General features: G+C 38.8%; 2 protein-coding genes and 1 long non-coding RNA gene across 4 annotated transcripts in view; 1 reads left to right on the forward strand and 2 right to left on the reverse strand.

The window, feature by feature from the left end:
• The window catches only part of VWC2L (von Willebrand factor C domain containing 2 like), a 63,287-nt gene extending 46,547 nt beyond the window's left edge, over positions 1 to 16,740 (reverse strand). The window contains exons 1-2 of the mRNA XM_014066277.2: positions 16,122 to 16,740; positions 13,380 to 13,850 (exon numbers count right to left, since the gene is read on the reverse strand). Of these exons, the coding sequence (XP_013921752.1) occupies positions 13,380 to 13,772 (393 nt within the window). The 5' untranslated portion in view covers positions 13,773 to 13,850; positions 16,122 to 16,740. The remainder of the gene's footprint in view (positions 1 to 13,379; positions 13,851 to 16,121) is intronic.
• Positions 16,741 to 17,018: 278 nt separating this feature from the next.
• The window catches only part of LOC148049309 (uncharacterized), a 53,034-nt gene continuing 45,528 nt past the window's right edge, over positions 17,019 to 24,524 (forward strand). Inside the window, exon 1 of the long non-coding RNA XR_015695569.1 lies at positions 17,019 to 17,118. This is a non-coding gene — a long non-coding RNA (uncharacterized LOC148049309). The remainder of the gene's footprint in view (positions 17,119 to 24,524) is intronic.
• The window catches only part of SPAG16 (sperm associated antigen 16), a 111,369-nt gene continuing 104,153 nt past the window's right edge, over positions 17,309 to 24,524 (reverse strand). Inside the window, exon 16 of one of the 2 annotated variants that reach the window (XM_087706286.1) lies at positions 17,309 to 17,823. In XM_087706286.1, coding sequence (XP_087562412.1) covers positions 17,648 to 17,823 — 176 coding nt within the window. In that variant the 3' untranslated portion in view covers positions 17,309 to 17,647. The remainder of the gene's footprint in view (positions 17,824 to 24,524) is intronic. The other variant, XM_087706292.1, reaches the window with a different exon arrangement.

Below are 24,524 nucleotides of genomic sequence, written 5' to 3' on the forward strand. Positions count from 1 at the left end.
GCAATCCTTATTTTCACTTAGTTTCCACGTAACTTTTACAGTTCAGATAAATATTTGTTCTCCTTATATTAAAAGCAAATTCTATAAAAAACAAATTCTTACTCAGTTGTCATTCCATCTTCATGGAGCTTCTGCTTTTTAATTCAATCATTTGTTTTTGCTTTTGAGCAATGATAAGGAAGCAATATGTTGGTCTATGACTATAATAACAATTTATTTTTAGAGAAGCAGAAACAATATTTTGTCAAAGAATCGACAAAGGAATTATTTTCATTACACAGTTTGATGACTGTGTCCCTCAAATATTTTAAGCTAGTTATTGTTTTATAATGCAAGATATTTTGCTTATTTGCCTGTCCCATAGGATCTGTTTTTCATCCACATATAACACCTAATTTGTTGAAAAGATCAGGAGTCCTTTATAGTAAGGCTCTGGCCTAGTGGTTATATATTGCAGGTAGAAAGGCATCAAGACAATGACAAAAACAATAACGCCAAATGACTTTGCTCTGAGTAAATGAGACATGACAGGTATGAGGTTTTTTTAGTTCTGCAGTACGATATTAATATTTCCTTGTATATCTGAAAATAACCCAGAAGAGAAAAATGATGTTCTATGATATTGAAAGCAATTGTCAAGATGAGGAAAAAAAATCACACCAGTCTAACTTTTAAGGAGGATTTACATCTCAAAGACCAGCTTTGAGGTCTTTGGAAAATGCATGTTTGTCCCATTATCTTCATGGGTGGGATCCTGTGGGCTATAAATCACAAGTCTTCCTCTTCCCATAAACTAATTTTTCTTTATTATAAGATAATTTCCTATCTTACAAAGAGAGTATGGCTTAGTAAGAAACGAATGGAACATACAAAGATCCAGGTCTATACACTCTTGTGCTGCAGGGAGTCTTGGACCCCTTATTCACGGCAGAAGAGAAAGTTGAACACCTTTCATATGTCCTGTCTCCGATGTATTCGTGGCATCACCTGGCATGACAAAGTTCCAAAGAGCGCAGCTGTGGAACGTGCTGGAATCTCTAGTAGGTATACACTATTGAAACAGTGATGTCTATGCTGGCTTGGGCATGTCGTGAGAATGGCTGATGGTCGGATTCCAAAAAGATCTCCTGTATGGAGAATTAGTGCAGGGAAAACACCCCAGAGGGAGACCACAGCTGTGATATAAGGATATCTGCAAGGAGGATCTAAAGGCTTTGGGAATGGACATTAACAGCTGGGAAACCTTGACCTCTGATCGTTCAGCTTGGAGGCTAAAGATGCAGCATGGCCTCCTCCAATTCTAAGAGACCCTTGTTCGGCAGGCTGAGGCAAAGAGGCAGTCCCAGAACCAGAGAAATCTGGGGGCTGGGCAAGGGACAGAATGGATTTACCCTCAGAGTGGAAGGGATTGTCACTCCCGAATTGGACTTTTTATCCACCTCAGATGCTGCGTTAGGACCTCTTTCCGGAGCACGATACCATCGTCTTTTGAGACTGAAGGATGCTAATGAATTTCTTATCAACCATCGCCAATATTTTCATGCCTTTTGTGAAAAAATAGTGCAAATCCTTCCAGAACCATGAAGGTGGGAGAATGTTTCTCTCAAAAGCTTTCATATGCTATATAGATAAGCAAGAGACATTAAGATTGCACAGTAAATACCCTTCTTAGAAATATATATTCTATTGATCGTATCTTTGAAAATGTCTCTATTGAATGTGTGTCCTGAACCAGGCAAAGAGGCTGGCAAAGAACAGAAAAACTTTTAGGTAAACAGAGTTCAAGTACCCTTGTCTTCCATATCCCTGTCTAAACAAAGAGCAGAAAAGGTCTGTTATCAGGAAAAGAATGGTAGGATTTAAACCCTGAAGGATGACATGCACAATATATGCCCCCTTACTCACACCAAGCTGGATTTTCAGATTCTGTAGTACTGGTTTTAACTAACTGATGAGTCCTTGAAGATTCTGCTATTAGCTAGTAACTTGGAATAGGGGATCATGAAGCAGGCTACTAATGGTTTTCAAGATTTCCTACCACTGACTTGGTTCCCATTACACAACTTTCAATGTTAAGGTGATGCTAGTTGATTGAGAGGGCCATCAAAATTCTTTTCTCATTGAGCACTGAATAATGCATAGCCCCAGAGTAATTAATTATGGAGTCTAAACACAGAGCATTTTTATCTGTATCTCAAGAGCTGATAGAATTTCATATTAATCCTCTGACAAATGAATACTCCGTTTACAAACAGGAATATTAGTCTGAACTTCGGCAAGTCACCTTGAATTGAAATATGTTCCCAGGGATTGCCTATATATACAGTATGCATATCAGCGTAATTGAAAATGCACAAAATATATGCCACTTATATGAACTCTAAAATAAATTAAAGCAAAACAATGGTATATGGAATTTTATGGTATATTGGAATTTGTGGTCCAAAAGGCATCACTTTGAATTGGAAGCTCCCTAGGGGGCAGTTGAATGCAGTTTTCCACTCATCTCTTCCCTGATCTATAATTGGTAGTATTCTCTGAGGTCTAGTTTGGTGAAGACTTTTCCCTTGGCCAGGTGAGATAGTATGTCCTTCATGAGGGGGAGGGGGGTATAGGTTGTGTACGCACATGGCATTGATTCCCCTAAAGTCCACACACAGTCTCATCTTTTTTTTTGAAGAGAACTGGCGCTCGTGGCTTGACTGGCTCGATGAACCCTCGTGCAAGGTTTTTGTCCATGAATTTGCACATTTCTTGCATTTCCTGGGGCGTCATGGCGTACAGTTTGGGTTTGGGTAGTTTTGCCCCGAGGATGATCTCAATGGTGCAATCTGCCTCACGGTGGGGGGACAGAATGTTGCACTCAGTCTTGTTGAATACTTCTGCAAGGTCCTAATATTCCCCTGGGATCTGTTCTGTTTCTAGGGTTTTGTCGGCTGTGGCTGCCAGATATTCTGGTGGGCTCTTTTCGGGGGTTCCCTGCTTGGGTGGTGTTTCTGCTTGCTGGTGTGGAAGGGGTTGGAGTCCCTTTTCTAAGTGAGGCATATTGGAAAAAGGAAAAGGTGAATTGGTCCTCTCACCATTGTGCTGTTTTTGCCATTGTAGTCACTGTCATAGGATTCTGGCAACTGGTCATTGTTGCCTGGGGTCGCCCCTCCCCTTCGTCTGGGTGGAGAGGGACCTCTGCAGCCTGGAGGGTCTTCCAGGATGCATGGCTGGCCTGTTTGTGGCCCTGTTCCAGTTGTGCTCTGGATAGTGGCTCTGGCCTTGATATCGGGGTTGGGGTCATGCATGCAGATGCCATGTGGCTCACTCCCCCACATCTGTAGCATTTCAGTGGAGTTTGAATTGGGGCTGGTTTCAGGGCCCGCTGTGTTGCTGTGGGTCCCTGTCGACCAGGTGATTTCAGGTTGAGTTGACCTCTCTCTTTCATGTGCAGTGGCTTTCTCATGTCATTAGTGTGCAATCCACCGTTGACTTTTATTGCTACTCAGAACCACTCAGAGAGTCAGTTTAAGATGTTGCAGTAGGCAGTTACCTGTGCAATCTGCTTATCCACACTTGTTCTAAAAAAATGCACTAGCAGATGCTCTGGTAAAGGGGGTAGCCTTCCAATGACTCTCCTAAATTCATGGATGTGCTCTTTGATTGGGCGGCCCCTCTGCTTTAGGTCTCTCAGCTCATCTTCCGCATACAGGTCCTCCTCCACCTCCTCAAATCTGGCCTCTAGCAGTTGTAAGAAGTCATCTACACCTTGCAGTTGGGGGGCTCTCCTCTTGTGGAGGGCTGCCAGCCATTCCCTTGCTTCTCCCTTTAGTCCCTCTGTGATAGTATTCACTATGGCTCTGGGGGATGAGTAGAAGTGTCTATAGCATTCTAGGTAGATCTCAGTTGAGACAAGGAATAGGGCTAACTGGTCTGAATCCCCATCAAACTTTCCCCTGAACCTGGGAGGTTCAATCAGCACTGCTCCTCCCTCCTTTTGTCAGCCTCTCTATGCTTGGGCTTGATATGTCTGGCCATATTTCTCAGCTCTAGTTCAGAGGGAGGGGGAGATTGTCTGTCCTGGGCAGCCTGCCTGCTACATGTGAGAGGGACTGGTTTCAGCCTCCTTCTGATGGGTGGAGAAGGGGGGCTGTGTTCCCGTCTGCTTCTCGTCACCTCAAGAGGATCCACTGTTCCTCCCCTCTCTTTTAGCCTACATAATGGCCTCTCTTCATGGAGGGTGGCCCAGTTAAATTCCTCCCTCCGTTGCTCTATGGAACTCTCCAGGGGCTCCATTGGGGGCTTTGGGGGCCTGGCTTGGTTCCAGTCCAGCATCCCCTCCACTCTTCCCAGCTCACTTAGGGCCCTTCCCTTTTTCTGGGCATTGGGGTGGGGGAGCTCAACTTTAGTTGCTTTAGGGATTGAATACTCATCTCCTCTTGCTTCGCCCATCTCAGCTTTGATGTCTGAGGTCAGGTGCACTCCGGCTGCAATCAGCCTCTCTTCAGATAGCTGGCCCTTTGCCATTGAGTTTCCATCCAGGCACCACCGATATTTAAAAGCAGACTTGACTATCTGTAAGGCTTTCTAAAAATGCCCTAATTGATTCATGAGTATCGCGTCAAGCTTCAATACAAAACTAGTAATTTATTAGGAGCATCATAGGCAAGATCTGTTTGCAATCGAGTCTATGCTTTGTTTAATTTATATCTGAACTTTACCCCGTTCCTTCCCTCCCCTCAGTCTGCATCATACATCACATTCCCCTATGAGATGCACCCTTCCCAAGCCGGCTGCAGTAATCTGAGATCCGACTCCAGCCGACAGTATGCATGGAATGCATTCCCTCTTCTCCTCTCACCATGAGAATGCTGGGAGTTGACATTAACTTTATGAAAGGCACAAGACAGGAGTGTCCTCTGTCTCCATTATTATTTATATTGAGGTTGGAAGTATTAAATAGAATATTAGACAAGGAGATAAAGGCTGGAAATAAAAAAGGAAGAATATAAATTACAAGCGTTTGCAGATGATTCAGTTTTTAATTTAGAAGATCTGCAAGAAACAGGGCCAACATTGTTAAAAAAAAATAGAAGAGTATGGTGAAGTGGCAGGATTGAAAATAAATAAGGAAAAAAACTAAGATGTTAGTGAAAAATATTGCAGAGAAGCAGAAAAGAGAGTTAATGAAGAAACTAGATATTCAGATAGCAAAGAAAGTAAAGTATTTAGGGATCCAATTGACAGCAAGATGTGTGACGATTTCAGAAGAGAATTACTATAAGCTAATGCAACAAATTAAAATAGAGCCGAGGTGGCGCAGTGGTTAAATGCAGCACTGCAGGCTACTTCAGCTGACTGCAGTTCTGCAGTTCGGCTGTTCAAATCTCACCGGCTCAAGGTTGACTCAGCCTTCCATCCTTCCGAGGTGGGTAAAATGAGGACCCGGATTGTTGTTGGGGGCAATATGCTGACTCTGTAAACCGCTTAGAGGGGCTGAAAGCCCTATGAAGCGGTATATAAGTCTAACTGCTATTGCTATTGCTAAAACTGATTTGGAAAAATGGAAAAAACTTGCAATTATGGTTAACAGGAAGAATAGCTACAATTAAGTTGAGCATATTATCGAGGTGACTGTAGTTGTTCCAAACAATTCCAATAAAATTTGCAGAAAAAATATTTTGAGGATCTTAATAAAATAACAGTGAAATATATTTGGCAGGGGGGGGGGAGCAAGAATTAATTTTAAAATGTTACAAGCTGCAAGAGCTAGAGGAGGTTTTGGATTACCTAACTGGGGACTGTATTATCAGGCAACAGTGTTAACATGGATGAAAGAATGGATTGCACTTAGAAATACAAGGCTGCAGACATTGGAGGGAGATGACCTGCAATAGGGCTGGGATGCCTTCTTGCGGAATGGGAAAAACAAGATACCGATTTGGCTTTCAACGATGGAAGCACTTATGCATCCAAACATTATTAATATGGGAAACATTGTTAGCTATAAAGATATTTTGACTGAAAAGGGTAAGCTTTTCAAAACTAAACAAGAATTAAAAAAACAAGGGATTGATATGATTTGGTACACACAACTGCAAATATAATCTAGATATGAAAAAGATGCAAAAATATATGGTTTTTATATGGAATTGACAGAATTGGATAAGGTATTAACAGGAACAGATGAGAGGGTGATAAAAAATTGTATAGTTATTTACTGCGTATTAAACTAGAAGAAGAACAAGTGAAGGAAACCATGATAGCAAGGGCAAAAGATTTTGGTTATACGATAGAATTAGAAAAATGGCAGCAATTATGGGATAGAAACCATAAGTCAACAATGTTGACTGCATGTAAAGATGATTTACAGATGACATTTTCCACCAGCAAGGTTGGCAAAGATGTATAAAGATAAATCAGCGAAATGTTGGAAATGCCACCAGACACCGGAGTCTTATTATCATATGCTGTGGACGTACGTAAAAGCCAAAAAATATTGATAAAAATATGTACATGGTTGGAGGAGATGATACAACAGCATATTGATCTGAAACCTGAATTATTTTTCCAGAAACTTACAGTAAAGAAAATGTATACTGTAGTGGTGGGTGCCTACTGGTTCTGACCAGTTCAGCTGAACCGGTAGTGGTTTGGCAGCCTGGGTCACTGGGACCGGTAGTGATCCAGGCCTGCCACACCCCCGAACTGGCTCTCCAGGCGGCACCATAGGCTCCTCCGTCTTGTTTTTTGCTTCTGCACACGCACAGAACAATTTTTATTGCACTAAGCATGCGTGCGAAGCACGTGTATGTGCATGGCGCACCCACCCACAATTGGACCAGCAGTAGTGACTGCCAGAACCCACGCCTGGTATGCTTGATAATTCACATAATAACTGCAGCTAGGATTGTATTTGCACAAAAATATTAGGAATATATGAAAAGCATTATACTTATAGCACAAACATTTGTTAATATAATTGACTGAAACCTTTTAATGGAGACTTAGCAAGGGAGCAGATGTTTGATATTTCTAAAACAAATGTTCTCATAATTAATTGGTCATTAGTGTTTGACAAGGTTATTAAGACAGCTATTAGCTGGAAGATGGGAGAGTTAGTTGCAACAATCAAAACTAGATTTTATTATACTCATCTGAAAACAACAGCTCTTTCATACTGAACACAATCGAGCACAGATGTTTCATTTGTCAGGTTGGATATGCATTTTTCATACTGAAAGCTGATCTGTATTTTTTCCATGCTATATCAAAACTTACAAAACATATTTTGTAAATTTATTTTTTATTTTGACTCAAACTACTTAGTTATGTAGTTGATACTAGCTATTTTTCTATTTCATTTAAGAATAATGAATATGACTTGTTTATGTACTATCTGTAAGCATAAACTGCTGCTGCTGCTGATCCTGTTCTACAGAGGAATCATTGAGTCTGTCATCTGCACCTCCATCACTGATAATGAGAACTGCCAACCTGCCTTCCATTGAGGACCTGCACACTGCACGAGTCAAAAAGAGGGCTGTGAAAATATCTACAGACTCCTCACATCCTGGACATAAATTGTTTCAACTTCTACCCTCAAAACGACGCTATAGGGCACTGCACACCAGAACAACTAGACACAAGGACAGTTTTCTCCCGAATGCCATTACTCTGCTAAACAACTAATTCCCACAACACTGTCAAATTATTTACTAAGACTGTTTTACCATTATTCTTCTCATCCTTCCTATTACCTGTCTCCTCCTACTCATGACTATTACCATGTCGCTTGTATTTTTACAATTTATATTGTTCTATTTGTTTCCTAGTATGATTTGATTGTTTATTAGTAACCTAGGACTATCACTAAGTGTTGTAATTCTATGATTCTTGATAAATGTATTTTTTCTTTTCTTTTTCCTTTTTTTCCTTTTATGTGCACTGAGAACATCTGCACCAAAGACAAATTACTTGTGTGTCCAATCACATTTGGCCAATAAAGAATTCTATTATATTCTAAAAAATGAGTAATGATGTTTGAGCAGGTAGATAGTGGGGATATAAATTATATGAATGATACTAAACCATATAAAATGGGGATGTGTTGACCAGTACCACGAGGTGAGTCTTTGATTACTCCATGCAAATAGCCAGCAATAAAAGATGTATGCAGCTTACAACAGCATTTGGGAAAAACATCTGGAACTTATTATTTTTTGCTTTCAAAGTTAAGATGAAAAAACATGGATGTGTATGTAAACCTAAAATCAGAATGTGTGTCTATCATTCTTAGCTGCTCTTGGAAATAAACTGCATCCCTTGAGAAATTCTCTCAGGTGAGCTGCCCTGCACCAACTCCTGTTTAATATGGCACATTCATTTGGGTAACTTTATGGCGGAATAAGATTTCTCCACCTGAGCACTGAAATGTTTGTCTTATGCTGTCTGTATATGATGATAGGAACTATTTTTCGGATAAGCCTTGCCACCACAATTCTGATTAGAATATAAACCTAGAGTTTACATTTTTGACTTGATCAGGAAGCAGGTATGAATAAGACAGAATGCTACCAAGCCATTTGAATACAATTTCCACCATTATTACCTCCAACGGGATCATGTTGTGGCTATTTCCACAAAATTACAAACTCATTCTAATTCATTTAACTTTAATCTCATTATTGACAACTTAAACTTTGGACTGGGGAAAAACATGCTGTTAAAAGAGTCCTGTTTTAAAACAAAAGCTGAGATCAAACAATTCTACTCATCCTACTGGCTAATTTTGCAGAAGTGCTTAATCTTGCTGGGAAAAGCCATGGCAGTTGCCCACTTATGGGAGGCGTGGTGGGTGCTGAGCATGGCAGGTCCTTCTTTTCCTCTGGAATAGCTTCCCAACTTTAGCTGTCTTCCCAAAGCAATTGACGCTCTAGCTGAGAGTATTGGGGACTTGAACCCTTTTCTGGAGTGTCTGCTTCATTCTCCCCTCTATTGTTGCAGAAATGAAGCTGAATGGGGAATATTAGTGTATATTAATAAAACAGCCCACTGAGTAAGAGAAGAAAGTCAGTCTAGGGTTGGAAGGACCTTGGAGTTCTTCTAGTCCAACCCCATGCTCAAGCGGGAGACCCCAGACCCTTCATCGTTTCAGACTAGTGGTTGTCCAATCTCTTCTTAAAAATGTCCAGTGATGAAGCATTCTTCTGATGGCCCATTTGAAGTATATATGCCTATGACTACTAGTTCTACTTCCAGGGAGTTTATTGGGCTCTCCAACCTACCAAACTTTTTTTTCTTCAAGATGTTTGAAAAATAGCTAAATAGGCCTATATCATATTCCAAAATCAAGAACCAATCTGTGGTATCAACTTCATTTACAAATGCTTTTGAGCACCAGAAACAGGAGTGAGAGGGAATCTAAAGAGCATGATCTGTGTGAGTTTATATTGAGACTCCACCTCTCCATTCTACTATTGTTCTGGCTGTTTCAAACACATCCATGATGGAGGCTCTTTTGTGAGGACACCCTAACAAGTATACAAATTCCAAATGTGCCAATTGCCTATGTTATAGCTGAAGGAACAGTGATATGTTGGTACTCAACTGTTTTGAAACTCATCGGATTTGAGGCTCAATGCGTTTTGTAAACATTTTGTCCCAATTCTCATCATATGTACTAGAACTTGTGCAGTCTTGACTGCCTTGTGACTCACTACATGATTCCTTATAGGAGAAATTTGTTTGGTATTCATTGTTTGGTACTTCTCACACTTCCTGGAACCAATTAATGATGGGTACTGAAGTACCACTATAGTTCTCAAAACCATTTTTCCCTGTTGAACACAGTTGTTTGATTCCCATCAATCTCTGCTCAGCTACTTACTTCTCTTTAGGTAAATAATTGTGCATAGACTGACCGTGGACTGAACTAATTTTTCAGTTTGTTCCTCATAGTTGTAGAAAATTATTAGCTTGCTTCGTAGATTGGGCAATCCTATTACAGTATTCTTAATTTATATTGCAGAATCTTGCTCTGAGTTGCCAGAACTATAAAATGAAAGGAGGAATTGTAAATTCGCAGTTCCCACTTCGGTGTGATTTGAAATTAATCATCTCATGCTGAAAACAGATCTTTGAAATGTATAAAATGTGTTCCTTTTTTATTATTGCCTAGAAATATCTGAGATTCAATTATTGCTTTATGACTGGGCTTCTTGGAGCCAAGTTGCCAACCCATCATGTAATGTCCCTCTTGCCTGACCTATACTTCCCCCTTGCCCTCTCCTCCAACTAAAATGGTCAGAGGGGGCAGAGGTTGACCTCTCTGTGAAAATCCAGGAGGGCAGTTGACACAAAGCAGCCCTCAAACTTGTCCTAATGCAAGTGATAAGCTCACGTAAGTCTATAAGTTACTTTCGTTTGGATTAGTTTATTTTGTAATCTATTTAGAAGTAGATTCTTGTCCATAATTGGAATATTTTTACTGAAATATTCTTAATAAGCATGCAAAGTCAGAGGTTGTCATATGTGGAAAGATGTATGTTGAAATGTTATTTAATGGATAAATAATTTCACTAATCAACAAACCAGTTCATTTCTTCCAGATGTGGAATGTTAATTTCCACTAAAGCCAATGATCTTGAAGCAAACAAAAGCTTAGCTGAAAGTTTTTAAAAAATGCTGTAAGTCTCCAACTTAGCAACTGATTACTTAGCCTGGTGAGATTTTATCCATAGATATTTCAGCTTAATTCTTATGCAGGTTTCTTTGTGAGGAAGTGTCAGTCTTACAAGATAGACAGAAAACATCGACCAGAGAGCTAATTCTACTTTATTACAAGGTTGCCTTAATCGAATCTTGCAGATCTGAGGGTACCTGCATCTCCCAACCTTTTACAGGCCTGGACTGAGGGAGGAAGGTATCTTCTGAGTCTCTTGCACTGCAAGAATTTCTCAGTTGCTCCTTTAGTTCTGCCTCTGTTGCCCTGTCTCTCAAGGCCATTCCCACATATCATTACTGGAAGGGGCCATTATAGAGCTATGGCAATTTGTGCTGTAGTATCTCAAATTGCAAACTGAAATGGATCTACTATTTAAAAAGGTGATTTACTTATCCTCTATGGAGAACCTCATATGAACAAATTGCCACATCAAAACAACAGCCATGCTTTTATGGAGCTACTGTTATGCAAATAGCATACACGAATTCACACATTCAAACTTTCGTGACAAGGTCTTCATAGCAATGTTCCAAACAATTCAACCAATAGTGTTTAATAATTCTCTAATAATAACAGGAAGGGCTGAACAATTTCCACTAGAACAGACCATCAGAGCTGGCTGGAAATTTGAAATATCCTAAAGCTGATAATTTTTCATACACATAAGAATTCCTGATTATTCCATATTACGATATATGGAGAAAGAGAAAATATGGTTCTTTCCAATTTTCATTTATTGTAAAAAAAATACGCTTAGCTATCTTATGACATTTTATTTTGTCAAAATATTTTTTATTTATTAAATTATTTTCATCTCCCTGGGAGTCTGGGAGTAGTAAATGGTTTGCAACACACTGTGCTTTAGAAATACTTTTCACATTTCTCAATGACAGAACCATGTTAGTAAGAACTGCAGCAACTTGGAGTAATCTTGCTTAAGAAATAGAGAAGACAAAATCAGCCTCCCCCAATGATTCTACTGACAAGGAACAGCAGAGGAACAAAGCAAAGTGGAATAAGATGGAAGGGCGTGGGATTATAAGTCTCTTACAATCCTTCTAACCTCTTAATTAAACTTGCCTAAATTGTGCCCACAATTTGCGAATTTACTGATCCTGAATATTTTTCTGCAATAACTCTTATGACTAAAATAGCAGTTTTCTGCTTATTATCCTGATTAAAGGGGCAAAGAGCTGCCATAACAAATGATCTTTAAAATGATACATAATTGATAGTAAATACCAGGTGTCATTAAGAGCCGAGGTGGCACAGTGGTTAGGGTGCAGTACTGCAGGCCACTTCAGCTGACTGTTATTTGCAGTTCGGCTGTTCAAATCTCACCGGCTCAAGGTTGACTCAGCCTTCCATCCTTCCGAGGTGGGTGAAATGAGGACCCAGACTGTGGGGGCGATATGCTGACTCTGTAAACCGCTTAGAGAGGGCTGAAAGCCCCATGAAGCGGTATATAAGTCTAACTGCTATTGCTATTGCTATTAAATCTAAAATATGTCTTTAGATAGAGAACAAGGTGAAGAATATAAGGGCCATTTTGGCAGCATCACTAAAAAAATTCCGGCTTTGGAAAGGAAGTCTTGGAGAACTATGCTTAACGAACCCTTGAACTAGAATCCATATGGGCAGGAATCCATATGAAAGCATGCATGACAGAGTCTTGTCCATTTTGTTTGAATACTTCAGTGAAAGAAAATTTGCTTTTCTATAAATTAATCCCTTATTGCTACTTTGACATGACAGAGAACGCTTTCACTTTCCTCATGTGAGGTCCATTCAGATATTGGAAGACTACTGTCACAGTGTCACATCCTCCCTGAATCTTCTCAAGACTAGACATTCTAATTCCTTCGATCTCTTCTCATGGGACTTAATATCTAGTCCCCTGATCCTATTCCTTGGCCATTTCTAAGTCTCTTCCATGCAGCCTGAATTCTTCCAAAAGCCTAGTGTGTCTAGAACTTAACACGGTATTTGGGATCTGGTCAATGGAAATAAAATGGAGCAACTTTTTTCATAATTTTAAAACTATACTTCTGATACAATATGTATAACATCACATTTGCCTTTTCTGAAGCAATGACACATTGCAGACACTTAGCTTGTTATTAATAAAATGTTTTTCAGAAGGATTATTACTAGGCCAGACATCCCTTGTTGCACATTATACATTTTGTTTGCTTCAGTGAACGACTTTGTATTTCTCTTGTTAAGTTTCAGTCAGCCAAACAGCTAAAGCGGCGTCTATATTATATTCCTGAGATGCACAAAACAAGAAGTCTAACATATTTTTTTTAGAAGAAATATTTGTACTGACATACTTCTTTGATTTAATTCATAGCTCTGGGCTTTATTTCATACAAGGATTTTGATCAGAAAGTATACAATTAAAACATTGGCTTAAATGGAACTCCTACAACTGGATACTTATGAAGTAAAATTAGTAATTGTGTTTCCTTTTCATATCCTATTTTTCTTTGACCTGTATGATATCCATTAACTAGCACTGCAGATCACCAACTACTTACATAAATTATAATTAATGTTATAATGACTTTGGGCAAAATCTATGTAAATCCTGATTAATATAGCATTTGACATTGTCTGTAAAATAATCAACCAAATGGTTACACCAATAAGCATTGTTTGGTCTTACCTTAAACTCCTCTAGGATTTTGTAACTTTTCCCATGGTATTCACAAAAGTTCTTCACTTCTTTGCATTCTGGACAGCATCCATTGTGTTCTACTTTAGTACACTTTGGGTGGATTTTGGGGCACTCTGGTTGATCACAAATAGGCCCATCCTCGGTACAAACACACGGACAGTTGGAGTGGCCAGGGAAAAAACGCTCCCCAAGTTTGTATACAAAACCACTGTCATCTACACATCCTTTCCCCCGATAGTCATCAAAAATCAGATTATTATCATTATTTGAAACCTGATCACCTTCATCAGCAGGGTAGTCTTCATGATTGAAAGCAGCTGGAGTGACCAAAGAAGGAATTAGCAACAGAAATAGGCAGGCTTCATGAATATGAAGAGCCATTCCCCCTCCTGAGCTTCTGAGAATGGTCCTTATATCAGATATGTATGGATGCTTCCATGGAGAGGCCAATGTGATGCACTGAAAACATATATAAAAAAGAAATTGAATTTCCTCCCAAAAAACACATTTCCCCCTACTCCTTTGTGACCCTTCCATCAGCCAGTCTTTAGCCCATTAGAAACCCTGCCTCCTATCAACTCTGAAGAAAGCAAAGTAAACCAATTTTTCCATCCTGTCTGCACTAATAACCAACAGGAAAACATGCACATAACCTGAATAGCCTTCAAGTTGCACAGGCTCTTTTCTGTTGCAAGGAATGGTTGATTTGTCTTCATTTCAATGGCCTTTGTGCCCTGTGCATTTCAATATTTTAGTTTAAAAGCAAAATAGAACAATATGCTCACCAAATTAAAGCAATAATGCAAAAAAAATAATCCCTTGCCATATTTTTGATTCAAGCTTTTCTTCATATGACACATTGTTGTAAATAGAAAAGTATGAGAAAATGTTATTCACATTCGGTCAATTCGCCTGTTTGTTAAATAAGATGAAAATAAGTTGCTGCATCTTTATATTAGCCAGGTTCTTATCTATTTACCATGTTAAATATTTAAATTGTAAACAACTGCAAATCAAACTTATTTTATTGGATGACTTGCAACATTTATTACTTACAGATGTAGTTCTTTTCGTTTTGCTAAATTGCTATAAATGATTCCTTCAAGGATGGGACTAAGAGCAAATATATGGATTCCAACCCAGGTCAAAAGGTCCAACATCATTCAAAATATGTGTTTTTGTGAAAAATAAAATTAAAAGAGCCTTTGCATTTTAAAGAGCCTTTACAATCAAATTATATTTAAGAAACTAGGAGGTTTAATCATTTAAGATTGTAGAATTTTGACACTGTATACTGTAATCTGCCCTTAAAACTGGTTCACGCTGGCTTTTTCTCAGCAAGACCTCCATTGTGCTCTCCAGGAGATCAACGTCACATCAAGATCCAGTAGTAGTGGCCCATATATATATCTGTGCTTATACTTGTATCTACCAGTTTATTTTTCTCCTGCTTTTACATTTTCTGTCTCTTTTTTAGGTTTCAGAAATGGCATTTCAGCAAATTGTCACAAATGTGATACCTTACTCACCATATGCAGCTCAAAGCCAGTAGGTGTACAGAATTTCTCAGTAGGCCATGTCACTTCCTTTTCTTATCCATCCATATGTGCATGGAGAACCCATAATTCACACCAAATGCTTAATTTGAAATTGCAGAAAACCTTGCTGCTTTGTTAGACATTACTTCTATTCTCCTGTTTTCCTATTGATAATGCACCCTATACATTGGTACATTGCTCTTACTCTGGTATAGTTCCTCTAACCAAAGATTTGAAGATATGATAGGATTTCCTCAGTAAAATATCTTATAAAGAAATAATTTCTAACGCAATTTATAATAAAATGCTCTAGTGTCAAGTGATATTTTGACTAATTGCATATAAAACATGCAACTGCAAATTAAACAATAGCCTTGTCTATTGTGCTTGTCTGATACTATGGAGTCAAATGGGTTAGTAATTAATATTATACCAGTGTGCAGATTCCAATAGCAATAGAATGATGGTTCTCATAGAAATAAATTCAAAATGTATGTACATTATTTATATATTTATATTGATGTATATATTATTTCACTGCCCAACAGAAATGACTCATAGAATGGGCAATCTTTGTATCTTGCAGAACTGGTAAAATAATTTGGTTGACAAAGTAGGCTCTTAAAATGCTTCTATAAAGAAAGACTGTGTATTTCAAATGCTGTCTCATTGCTTCTGCTCTAGGATATGATTTTACTACAATGGTAAATTTTACTGCAATTATGGGAGCCTTTCTAACAATCACAGTGTTTGATTTCTGGATGACATAAAACTGTTTAGCTTGCCTTTCAGATCTGAATAGACAGTTACTTGCATTCTACAGGTAGGCTTCAGTCTGCCATACTTAAAGCTGAGGAAACTTAATTTTTTAGCAAATCCAAAAGAAGCTATTTATTTTAGGGACACCAGGATTCAATCAATTTTGTCAGGCATTTGGGCAAAAGCAAAGCCCGTTTCAGAAAGTGGTACAAGATTTCACTGCAGTAGTTAATCATCCTAAATATTTTGCTTACAATTTGTAAACCTTTATTTCGATACAGAGAAAAAATGGAATGATAATGATGTCCCTTGGTTTGGAATCAAACCAAAAACATATATTATTTACATTTATTTTGTTTCTGATAGGAGATATTAAGGTACTATTAAATATTTGAGAAAGCAACATCCTTTTCTCTTAAAAATGGGCACTTACCTAGAGTGAATGGTAGGAAGAATCACAAACCACAATGGATTTTCACTTCAGCAGTGTAGTAGGAAAAAACCCTCTTCTTAATTATATTGGTAAGGGAGAATTATGAAAAAAACATTTTGTTCTAAAGCCTCCCATGTCACAGAAGAACATCAGCAAATACCCAAGAGATGTAAGCTTTAACCAACTGTTCAAAATTCAAAGCCATCCGTCATAAGAGGATCCAAAGATGAGACTGCTTCATACAAAATAAGAGTCCAGAACAAAATAATAAAAACAAAAAATAAAAGAATCATCCTTCTAGTATTTTTAAACATCTGTTTCCTTGGTTGCAGTCTTCAGGTCCATCAAAAAATAAAATTTAAAAAAAAATCCCTCTAAATGACTATTTTCTGTATATCAGCAAAAAGGCACAGAAGGGTGGAGGAGACGCTATGCTTCCAGTTCCAGAAGCAGCACCAACATGCTAGAGCTCAGAGCCAATCCAGACTGAAATGCAGTCAGCAGCAGCAGCATCGGGCTATGCTGCTTTCTAGAAGCTCATCCCCAGATAAAGCAATGGGGACCTTGTGGCTCTTGATCACAACAACAACTTTCAGCGATATTCAATATCCTGGATAGCATCAGCCCAGCAGCTCTTCCTCCCGAAGACATTCCATCCAGCAGCCGGGGATCTTCAGCACCACGGACAGCAGCCCCTGACTCTCACTTCGCATCATGCAGGCAGAACGTGCCGCTCCTCCTCCCCCCCCCACACACCCCTCCCTCCCTCCCAGCCGATGCATTGGCTCATCGGCGTTAGATTTATCCTTAGGCACCTTTCTTCTCAAGGAAAAGGCATTTTATAAAATGCCTCCTAAACGTTACCCGAGGATCACCTTCATTAAAAAAAAAATTCTGCTTATTTCCAAGGCACTGGGACCAGACTGCAGGGCTACGTTACAGGAAGGGGAAGTAGGTAGACTGGAGCTCTCTGCATTTACGGAACGATTTGGCAAAGGTAACAACCGAGGCATCGGTCTGATTATTGCCCTGTTAATGCAGAATTCTCCCCCCTCCCCGCCCCCCGCCCCGAAAATTACTACATTTGCTACGTGTGAGTCTCAGTGTGTTTGTATATGCATGCGTATTCTATGGTAAAATATTAAGCTTCCCCCCACCCCCCAAAAAACAAATTTCTTTGCAGAAACTGTAGGAAACTAAATATTTTATTATTTTCACAAAATGAGACAGTCAGTTGTAGCTTTTACTATAACAACTTGAAAAGGGGTGGGGTAGGGGGTTCTCTGCAGTTCATGTTTTCTGTCACTAGATGTCAATATAGAGCCACCGGTATTTCTCCAGGAAAATGGCAAATTGTATATATTTGAATACATATTTAAAGCCATGACGAAAGATACAAGGAAAATAAAGTTTGGAAGATTGTTTCTATTTAAGTAAAATATAGAGATTTTACTTAATGTAGTATCTAATTGTTTATTTCAGATTAGGCCACCTCCAGGGCTAGGAGATTTTTCTAAACAGCCGTCTCAATTCCAAATACGAATAGTGCCATCAGAACCACCTGAAATTAGATGTTCTGCCATATGATCAAATATTACACTCTGAACTTTATCTTCATGGCCCACTAAGCTGGAAAGATGTCCCGATTTGAGTTCCAAAGTCTTCACGGTTCCATCATTGCTTGCAACAGCCACAATATGACCTGTAATATAAAGTAGAAAGGTGTGATGTGTGTGATATGCTGTTGTCCAGTTGCTAAGTTGTGTCCGGCTTTTCGTGACCCCATGGAGTATAGCACGCCAGCCCCCCCCCTCCATTGTCTCCCTGAGTCTCCATAACCTCCTGCTCAATATAGTTCCTGTGTTCCCCTGGGAAGCCACCAGAGCCCAGCTGAAGTTTCAAGGGAAAGTATTGGCTCCAACAGCTGAATCCTTGCTTTTCAAAGGTTTCTGGTGAAAATTCTAATAATTATCTCGAGTGACTGGGGTCGATTCTAGGGGCGGTGCTCCCCTCTGTTTCTAAGCTGAAGAGCCAGTGCTGTCTTATGGCAATTCCGTGGCCACGTGGCTGGCATGACTAAACGCTGAAGGTGCACGGAACGGCTACCTTCCCATCAAAGGTGGTTCCTATTTTTCCTCTTGTATTTTACATGCTTTCGAACTGCTATGTTGGCATTTCTGGTATGACTGAAATTAGAGTTTCTGTCTATAGTATGCCATTTGATATTCATATCTGGTGACCTCCTTGGCTAAGCTGTTATCTGTTGCTTTATTATTTCTCAGTGCTTTTCCTTATTTTTAATTTTTCTTATTTCTGAATGATATTTCTTGATCAAATATTCTTTGATCTTCTTGCTTTCCAGCTTCTTTTCTCTCATCTATTATAACTAGTTTGCACCTGTTATCCGCTTGCTGATCTTATTTGCCAGCCTGATCTTCCATTTTGGTGGTAACTGTTGGGTTCTTCTTCTTTGCTAGAGCATATTCAGTTATAACTGCAGATGTGCTGTACATCAATTGATTCGTTTACTTCAGTGAGCTGGTGTTTATATTTGATATTACAATATTGGCATCTTTTAATACTTCTGCTAACTGCTTCTCTAGAACAAACTTCAATGAAAGCAACCTAATTCTGTGGTTTTTGTGCTGTTCTGTGTGCTCAGCTATTCTTTGTTTCAATTCTTCTTATTTAGTTAGAAGGCTTTGCTCTTTCTTAGGTGAAGGCAAGGCAGAGGGTGCCTGGCTTGGGAATGAAAACGATTCACTATCTGTGCCGACTTCCTCTAATGCTGCTTCTACGATCTGAACTACTTCCACAAGACTTTGATTTCTTTGCCTTATTCTTCCAATTCTACTTCTGTGAATACTTTAATTTGCATTATAAGTTGACATTACACAACGGGATGAGTTTTCATCCTAGCTTTAGTTCCTGCCAAAGTAGCATTTTCAAAACATGCAAATGCAAACAGATAAACAGGTACCACTTTGGTGGGAAGGTAAGAGCACTCTGTAATGTCATGCTTGCCACATGACTAGGGAAATGTCTTTGGACAGCACTGGCTCAATGGTCCTTGAAATGGAAATGAGCACTGCCCTCTATAATCAGCAACAACTAGCAGAGTAAAAATCCACAAGGACTCTCCATTTGTGTTTTTAAAGAGAACTCTGGATTGATTTGTTCCATGATCCATTGCTTTGTTTTCTCCACTGTCCTTCGAATTCTCAGGAGTTTTCTCCTACATTGAAGTTCAAAAGTTCTTTCTCTCCTGCTTCTTCAAAATCCAACGTTCACTTCAAAAGTGTTATAGGGATTTCCACTAGTTTGTCACAACATTTGAACATCTTTCCCAAGGCTGGGATGGAACTCCAAAGAATATTGCAGTAATCATGATATATGATGTAAAGTATGATGTAAAAATTACTGCAAACAAGTTATGCAGAGATTTGATGAACTTTCATGTTTTAAAAATGTAACTAATTAACATGAAATAACAATATCACCAGAAATATAAAAGAAGCCTTGGTAATGTTCACTTTATTTGGCTTATTATAGCCTTCCCATAAATTATGCTGGAATTAAGTTAATTAATAATGGTTGCCTTGAATTTATTCTAAAGGTTCAATGATAGGATCTAATAAACTTTAAAACAGATCTGTAGAAACCCAAGGTCAGCATCTCAGATTGTTGGAAAGCTAAACAAGACGGAATCTGACTCTCTGTATCCTTTAAAGTATTTGAATAAAGTGAAATAGTTTTTTGTGGTGAATTACTAGGTCACAAAATTGCCTTAGATGAGTTTCAACTGGAACTAACATTATCTGTCTTTTTGGATTTTGGACTCATCCACTGGTGCAATAAATGTTTTTGGCAAAATAATCCAACATTTCTATAACAAGTTCTTTAGATAGATGTTGTTGGAAGCAATCTCAACATCCAGCAGTGAACTGGTGCAAGGTAAAATAATAATTTCCTTACAGTTAATAAAAAGTAATAACAAGAAAATATAAACATCACTGACAAACCCAACCCTGATAAGCCTGCTCAGGGGGAGGGTGTGTCAATATTCCTTCCAACCCATTCCTATTCTTTATAGGAGGATTACTGAGGATGCTTTAAAAAGAATATGCTCATTGAAATATTTAATGTTATTCCCCTCCGACCCTCATTTCAGGGGTTTTCTTCTTATCACCAATTAATGGCATGTATGCTGCTTGGGCCCAGACCAGTGGTGGGTTCTGGATCCTGTCGTAACCGCTACACTGTGACAGGGCCGGGTGACCACCTCGGGCATACGTGCTGCGCACATATGCGCACCCATTGTCCTGCGATGCTCCAGCTGCTCTGCAGAGGTCGCACAGGTGCCGCACACTGCGCGCACAGGTGCAAATGGCCCAGTTGGCTAAAATACAGGTGAGGAACCCGGGTGGGCGGGTGAGCCCTCCAAAACTCCATTCCGGTATGTTGACCGCTGCCACCGGTAAGCCCGTACCAGGACACACACCCCCCCCCCCCCAGAACCCACCACTGGCCCAGACCCTTCTGCAACCATCGCAGGACATCCCAGGCTCTGCAGGGATGACATTTTTGACCTTTCTTTTTTAGGCTGATGATGATTGGTGAGTTACCTTATCTTTAAAAGACATCTTTTCCCACATTATTCACAGATTTGTAAGCTTTGTTGCTTACTCTTGTTTCCTCCTTTCCAAAGCAAATGCTTATCTCCATCAAAACTGCTGTGCATCTTCTCTCTTAACGACTGCTTTGGCCTTCTTTGCACCAATGTGTTTCTCTGGATACGTATTATACAAAATATTTTTCTCCTTCTCAGTTTTTGCAGCACTCTCCAATATCCCTCCCCCACCTGCAGATTCATTTCGTATGCCATCCTTTTCCCCTGCTTCCCAAAATATAACTCTACTAATTTCTTTGGCATTCTGCATGTCCTTTCACTTTGTTCCAAGCAGCTTCTACGTTCTCTTTCCTAAGTCCACTTCCCACTAATTCTGTTAGGAAACTCATCTGTCTTCTAATGCTTTAAAAAATTACATTGGGAAGAAAAATCTATACCTGATTAGAGCAATAGCTTTTTAATATGTGTAGTAATATATGTGGATTACCCTATTTCACAAGGAAATGGCCTGCTGAGCAATCTATTTGTCTTGGGAGAGAATAGTTCTGTTTATAATATAATTTCAAGGGTTGTTTTTTAAAAAAAAATAATGTTGATTTTTCATACTAAATGTAGAATTGCAATTCATATTGCAATTATGCACTTTGGGTGAAAGTTTCTGTAAATACCCATGAGGATTGGAACACATTTTCATGTCATCTCATTCTTGGGGAGGAAAAAACTAAAATATTCCCTTTCCCCCCAAGCTGCAGTGACTAAGATGTAAATTTAAACGGAAGGAATAAATATGAAAAAAGACATTTGTGAGGAGCAACTTTCTCTTCGAGATTTAGTTATATAAAATAAATGAAAACTAGGAAGCTGATAAGAGAGAAATATATTCTTTTAAATACAGTATACATTGATAAAATAGATCTTAAACTACTTTTAAAAACAGGACAGGAAATAAAAAGATAAATATCCACATTGAGCATGGCAGACCAAGCATTCAATTTTCTCTTGAAAAGTCAAAAATTCCTTCTATCACACCTGGTTAGTATATTACGGTATGACTCTCAGACAAATCCTGAGACAAAAGGATAATTCAGAATAAATTTTCATTTGAACTGAGAGGAGCAAATATGTTAACAGAGAAACATATTGATATGTGTACAATTAGAGAATTTGTAGTACCCTTTATGGAATCATTTATTAAGACTTCTGATTCACAGGTAAAAAAATCCTAAAACAAAACAGATTATTCTCACAGGTATCAGAGATAAATAATTCCCCCTGACTCACTGAAAGTTATTTTGAGCAGTAAAGTTGCATTGTCTTTTTTAATTTCAATATTTTCTTCTTGAAGAAAATTAGTTTTCTTATAAATTCCCAGCCATTTGTAAATTTTTTAATTGCTTCAAACATACTAAAACTTAATTTTCCCTTCTATATTGGAACAAATTGTAGAGCTGCATATCTCTCTGCACATAGAGTAGTGGTGGGTTTCAAAATTTTTTGGAACCTACTCTGTGGGTGTGGCCTGCTTTGTGGGAGTGGTTTGCTGGCCATGTGACTGGGTGGGAGTGGCTTGCCAGCCATGTGACCGGGTGGGAGTGGCCAAGATGATGTCAGCCTTCCCAGTCAAGATAGAGGTATAAATTACACAGAAAAGAAAGAGGCACCCATACATCTGAATTTAACTTCAAAGCAGTGGCAATAACTTACATTCATTAAATAATAATGTTTGTTAGGGCTATGCACTGTTTTTGAATATATAGGAATGTAAAGCCCACAGCATCTACTTGGTACTTTTTAAAGCAGCAGCACCTTTTTCCTAGATTCATGAAATATCTACTTTAAAGAGTTGTGGGTGGGGTACTATATCTGATCTGGCCAATGAAGCAGATGTTCCAAAGGACTCCCACAACTTTCCAAGGCTTTGAAATCCCACCAAATGGTTTATACAAGCCTATTTCATACTTTCTTCTCTATGGCGATCAGGATGGTTTTGCATATGGTTCACAGGTGGTCTATTTTCCAAGTACTTAGAGGCCCAAGAACGGCCTTTCCTAGCTTTAGCTTCCTTGATGTCAACACACCTTCAGGCCATTCAAATATAGATTAGCTCTGATCCTGGAACCATATCACATGCTTTATATGTTAATATCATATTCAACGGAATCATTATTGCTAAAAAAACAGGCAGCAGTTAGAGTAGCTTGTAACAAAACATGGGCAAGAAGCAAGAAGTTGATTTATCACCCCCACCCCTATTTTACCTTCTTTCTGTCTTATCTACTATTTTCCTGCAATTCTTTCATAATCCAGACTACTAAAAAGAGTTCTACATAATGATACTTTTAAAATAAGTTTGATGCCCAACAGGTTTCCTACTTATTAATATGAACAGGTTCTGGCCTGTTGCTTAAAAAACTAAATTCATAAATATATCCCCAATAAAAAAGAATAGTATGTTGGAGTACTGAAAAAACTCAGCCAAATGGGAAAATCCAAAGAAAAAAATATTGGACTTCCTGCTAAGAAGTAACAATTTATATATAGTATGCACAATTCTTTTAGTTAAATTATTGATGAACAATTTATAATAGTTGCATCAAAGTATTATTCTAAGATATTTGCCACTACTACCCTACTTCCTAGATGTTCACTATTGTCTCTCCCTGCCTCCCAAGATTTAAGGGCATGTGAAACAGTTTTGATGAAAGTTGCATGATATGAAACTTCTCTCATTTGAAATAATGTAATGTTCCCATTAGTACTGCAGAACAGCGGTCCTCAACCTTTGCTGGTTGGTTTTGAGGGGAGAGAGGAACTGGGCTGTGCGACTGGTGGGCTGGCATCCACATGCACACGCATGCAGCCCTTGCACAAGTGGCAGGCTGGTGCGCATGAGTGCAGCTCGATTTACACAAGCAGTGGGCCAGCACATGAGTGCCTGCCAGCCCCCACTAGCACAGGTTGAGCTGTGCATGCATGCACTCCAGCCAGCCACTCAAGTGACCCAATTCCATATAGGTCCTGATTCAGTCGTGTGCCGCAGCCCAGGGCTTGGTGACCTATGCTTCTTCCTACACACCGTAGCTAAATGATTAGCAAAAAGTTCATCTATTTCCTCAACTGGGTTGAGTAATCTGTAGTATATGCCTGTAGTACATTATTCCTTTTCCTTTTACGTTAACTTAAATGCATTCAAGAAGATTTTCTTCCTTCATTTTTTGCATTTCAACAGAGGTATAGTTATTGCTTGCATATAATGTAAATCGTACCCCCTCTTTGTTTCTTTTGAACAATTTAAATCCTTCTAGTCATGAGTTTCATCCTACTAAGTTTTGGTAATAGGAACAATTTTTCAGCTATCCTCATGTTCTAGGACTTGAAGCTTGCCCTGTTTATTTCTCATATGTTTGAGCATTAGCATGTAGGCATCAGAGTCATTTAAAAAAAACATTTCCCTATGTTTGCTTCCTATCACATCACAAAACTGTGCCTCAATCACCACAATAGCTCTTGATTGAAGAGCAAATCCATGTGAGTACCATACATCATTTAAGGAAAAATACATGTCAGATTTTCAGATTGTTGATACATGTTGTCTATTAATACCTGAATAGGGACAAGGCACAAGATTTTTGAGCATTGTGTTCAAATTTTTTAGGCTTTCCCCCAACTTTTAAAATTATAATTACAAATTCTGAAATTACATGATATTGTTAATAGTGTTATATGAATCTATACTTTTTTTCAGTTCCTAAACATTAAAAAAACAATTAGTG

This window comes from Thamnophis sirtalis, unplaced genomic scaffold, assembly GCF_051295495.1.
Source record: "Thamnophis sirtalis isolate CommonGarterSnake01/CBP01778 unplaced genomic scaffold, rThaSir2_p1.2 scaffold_1, whole genome shotgun sequence".
Lineage (NCBI taxonomy): Eukaryota > Metazoa > Chordata > Lepidosauria > Squamata > Natricidae > Thamnophis > Thamnophis sirtalis.